This window comes from Hevea brasiliensis, chromosome 10, assembly GCF_030052815.1.
Source record: "Hevea brasiliensis isolate MT/VB/25A 57/8 chromosome 10, ASM3005281v1, whole genome shotgun sequence".
NCBI classification, from domain to species: Eukaryota; Viridiplantae; Streptophyta; class Magnoliopsida; order Malpighiales; family Euphorbiaceae; genus Hevea; species Hevea brasiliensis.
This window is the reverse complement of record NC_079502.1, coordinates 99,282,545-99,287,066: the sequence shown is the minus strand read 5'-3', so window position 1 is coordinate 99,287,066 and position 4,522 is coordinate 99,282,545. Positions and strand designations below refer to the sequence as shown.

The window sequence follows — 4,522 nt, the reverse complement described above, 5'->3', positions numbered from 1 at the left end:
ACATTAATAAAATTATCCATGTTTAATTGGACTAATACAGAAAGCTAATTATGAGGGTCTTTGGTTTGAATTATAAGTCATTCAAATCTACTTGTAAATAGAAAGTCGTAAACAAATTAGCATTTGATTTAATTTATAAGTTAAAAAACTACTTAAAATAAGTTAGAAATTATAAGTAAGAATACTTTACTTATGACTTTCTACTTATTTTAAAATTATTCTTTGACTAAGAAAAACTATATTATCCTAATAATTTTTAAAAATATCTACATTATTCTTATTTTAAAAATAAACTATGATTTAATAGGATTCATTAATTGATTACAGAACTTAATGGGTTTTAAATAAATCAAATATCGTTTGAAAGTAGATTTGATTTTGTCTTTAGTTTGTTTGAAAAAGATATTAAAGGATTTCAGAATCAATCACTTTCAAATTCTATTTTCTCTTAAAATTAAATAAACCAAGGCAAATCTCAATTAATTTATGCATAAACTCCAACTCTACAATTATTTTTACTATCAATTAATTCGGAGCACTATATATAGCATCCGAGCGGCAAGGTTCTTTCACCAAACATGATTTCATGGAAAAATCAATGAGTGCTCTACTTACAATTTCTTTCCTCTGGATTGCAACTATTAGTCTTGGCATCTGCTATGGAAACTTCAATTCTGGTTGCAGTCCAAGTGAGAGAGAGGCTCTCTTGAAGTTCCAGCATGAGCTCATAGATCCTCTAAACCGGCTTTCATCTTGGGGTGGTAAAGAGGATTGTTGCAGATGGTTTGGAGTGATCTGCCACAACTTAACAGGCCATGTCATTGAACTCCATCTTGGAAGTCTTTCTTACGAAGGATATTACGAGGAAGCAGACAAGGAATACTATATGAAGCCAACATTTAGTGGTAAGATTAGTCCATCTCTACTCAACTTGAAGCATTTGAGGCACTTGGATCTAAGCAATAATGAATTTGGAGGAATTCAAATTCCCAAATTCCTTGGCTTTATGGGGAGTTTAAGATACCTTAATCTCTCGGGTGCCGGATTTGGGGGAATGGTTCCTCATGAGCTTGGTAATCTTTCCAATCTTCACTACCTTAATCTTAAAGCTGGTGGCTATTATTATCCATATGTTGAGAATTTGCATTGGCTTTCTAGTCTTTCTGTCCTAGAATTCCTTGATTTGAGTAATGTGAATCTTAGCCAAACCTTCAATTGGTTGAAAGTGATGAACAGGCTTCCTTCTCTAGTAGAATTGCACTTGTCAAATTGCAATCTTCAGCATCTTCATCCACTCATAAGTGTTAATTTTTCCTGTCTTTCCACTCTTGATTTGTCATCAAATATTTTTCCTGAACCTTTTATTCCTAATTGGATTTTTCATCTTAAATCTCTTACATCTCTTAATCTAGCCGAAAATCAATTTCAAGGACCAATCCCTAAAGATTTTCAAAATATGACTTCACTCCAAAAATTGGTCCTCTCATCAAATAATTTTAATTCTTCAATTCCCAATTGGTTTTCTCATCTTGGAAATCTTGTTTCTGTTAATTTAGCCAGTAATAGCTTTGAAGGTCCGATTTCTATTGAACCTCAAAACATCACTTCTTTGAAGGAACTTGATTTATCTCGAAACTATTTGAATTCCTCCATACCCAATTGGTTATACAATTGTAGCCAGCTTGAGCTCCTTGATCTTGCTCACAATTCCCTTCAAGGTAAAATTTCTAGCGCCATTGCAGGCCTTACCTCTCTCACCAACCTTGATTTGTCAACAAACAAAGAACTTGAACTCGATGGAGGAATTCCAAGACCATTAAAAAATCTTTGCAATTTGAGGTTCCTCTCTTTGTCAGGAGTCAAGCTAAGCCAAGACATAAATGATATCCTTGAGATTCTATCAGGATGTGTTTCAAATGGGCTAGAGTCATTGGAGTTAGACGGTTGCCAATTATTTGGTCGTTTGACCAATCATCCCAGGCATTTTAGGAATTTGGTCAACCTTCGTCTTTCGGTTAATTCCATTTCAGGAACTCTCCCTGTGTGGTTTGGAGCACTTGCAAATGTGGTGGAGATAGATATTGCTCACAATTTATTAGAGGGTAATGTTTCTGAAATCCATTTTACAAACCTCACAAAATTGGAATCGTTTGATGCTTCTGAGAATCATTTGATGTTGAGAGTTTGTTCGAACTGGATTCCACCTTTTGATCATATTGAATTCTTACGATTGAGATCTTGGGTTATTGGCCCACAATTTCCGGTATGGCTTCATTCTCTAAAATATTTACGTGAAGTGGATTTGTCAAACACAAAAATTTCTAGTATTCCCTACTGGTTCTGGAACATGTCTGCACAATTTCACTATTTAAATATCTCTCACAACCAAATCCATGGAACCATTCCTCATATCCCCAATCTTGATCCATCTTATTCATCGATTGACTTGAGTTCAAATCACTTCAGTGGTCCATTACCTTGGATCTATGCCAGTGTGGAAACGTTGATTCTTCACAATAATTCATTTTCAGGTTCCATATCCCACTTCCTTTGTTATAAGAAGAATCAAGTGAAGGGAATGATTAATCTTAACCTTGACAATAATCTTTTATCCGGAGAAATACCAGATTGTTGGATGAATTGGCCAGAACTGTGGTTTTTAACTTTAAACAACAACAACTTGAGTGGCAATATTCCCAAGTCAATTGGGGCTTTAACGTCCCTTAAATCCTTGCATCTTCGTAATAATAACCTCTCAGGTGAAATACCTTTGTCACTTCAAAATTGTTCGAAGTTGACCTCACTTGACATTGGTGAAAATGAACTGATCGGGCACATTCCAACATGGATTGGGGAAAGGCTTTCCAATTTGGTTATTCTCAACTTTCGTGCAAACAAGTTTCATGGGCATATACCTAAGGAACTTTGTCATTTGGCTTCTTTGCAGATTCTAGACCTTTCTCATAATAATCTCTCTGGCATCTTCCCAAGTTGCATTAAAAACTTTAGTTCAATGACTAAAATTGATTCAGTAGCACAAGTTTTTAATGTGTATACTGGATATTTATATTTTGGAGATGATGCATTGATTGTGATGAAAGGAAGAATGGTTGAGTATGAGAAAATTCTAAAATTCGTGAAAAGTATAGATCTTTCTGACAATAATTTATCAGGAGAGATTCCAAAAGAAATAACAAGTCTTATATCATTACAGTCTCTTAATTTGTCAGATAATTTGTTTTTTGGAAAGATTCCTAAAGATATTGGTGATATGAAAATGATAGAAGTTTTGGACTTTTCTCAAAATCAATTATTCGGAGGAATTCCTCAAAGCATCGCAGATCTAACATTTCTTAACTTGTTGAACTTGTCCAATAATAATTTGAGTGGGAGAATTCCTACAAGCACTCAGTTGCTGACTTTTAGCTCTTCTAGCTTTGTTGGCAACAAAGGACTATGTGGACCTCCAGTCTCTGAGAATTGTAGCGAAAATGGCGTTATGCTTAACAATGGAAAAGATGAAGAGAAAGGAAAGGGTGATGGTGCTGAAGTGGATTGGTTCTATGTGAGCATGGTACTTGGATTCATTGTGGGCTTTTGGAGTGTGTTGGGACCTCTAGCTATTAATAGACGATGGAGGTATGTGTATTTTCATTTCCTGGATTATTTGGGGCACAAAATTTGGTGGAGTTTAAGGTAAAGATTGTTGAAGTTGTTTTTAAAGATTTATAGTTATGTCAATGTCTTATTTGTGTTTGTTATGATAGTGCTTTATTTTGTTGTTTCAGTGTTTTTAGAGAGAATTTGTAAGAGAAGATACTATTACTATAGTTAGTTGCTTTTTACGGTTTTTATCATCCTTAAATTTAAAAGACTCCCTCGTGGAAAGAGGTGATGTTTTCTCGAGTGCTAGGATTGTCAAAATATCATTCCGTTTGTACCAAAACACAACCAAGTTCAAAGAGAAAAAATAAATAAATAATAATTCATACTAGGGTAAGTTTTGATTCACGATCAACTCAGCCCTGAATTTCAAGATGTCACTACCTCATGTATCCTTTGTTCATGTTTTACACAAAGATAACTCCATCGTTGATCAACTAGTGAAGCAAGGTGATCTGCATCAAAAGGATTTTGTTGTGTTCCTGTAGCTCCTTTACATCTGTTGTTATGAGAGTTTAACTACCCTGCTCTTGAAGTTTATGGTAAGTTAATTATGTGTCCTTTTGTTTGATCTTGGTGCTTAAGTGTTGTTATGGGTTTTAATCCTCCCATTTTGGCTTGATGTGTTGTCTTAGCTATTTCTGGGTTTTCTTGGATGGTTTGTATCTTCTTGTCAGGTTTTTTCACTTAACATGCCACATCTAGGATGAGTGTATTGGAGAGGTCTATTGACCGGGCTTAGAATAATGCGCTCATGTTAAGTTTTTCCGAGCTGTTAATTTAAAAAAAATTGCATGCTTACTTATAAAAAAAAGTCTTATTCAAATCCACTCTTGAATTTAAATAACCTGATCATACT

General features: G+C 34.5%; 1 protein-coding gene across 1 annotated transcript; it reads left to right on the top strand.

The window, feature by feature from the left end:
* Positions 1 to 545: 545 nt before the first annotated feature.
* On the top strand, positions 546 to 4,282 carry LOC131169291 (receptor-like protein EIX2). Its single transcript, XM_058128475.1, has one exon. The coding sequence runs from the start codon at positions 587 to 589 to the stop codon at positions 3,698 to 3,700; it is 3,114 nt and encodes a 1,037-aa protein (XP_057984458.1). The 5' UTR covers positions 546 to 586; the 3' UTR covers positions 3,701 to 4,282.
* Positions 4,283 to 4,522: the final 240 nt, after the last annotated feature.

What these genes read in the sequence shown, in the direction of transcription:
- LOC131169291 (XM_058128475.1), top strand. Translation starts at nt 587, where the DNA reads ATGGAAAAATCAATGAGTGCTCTACTTACAATTTCTTTCCTCTGGATT.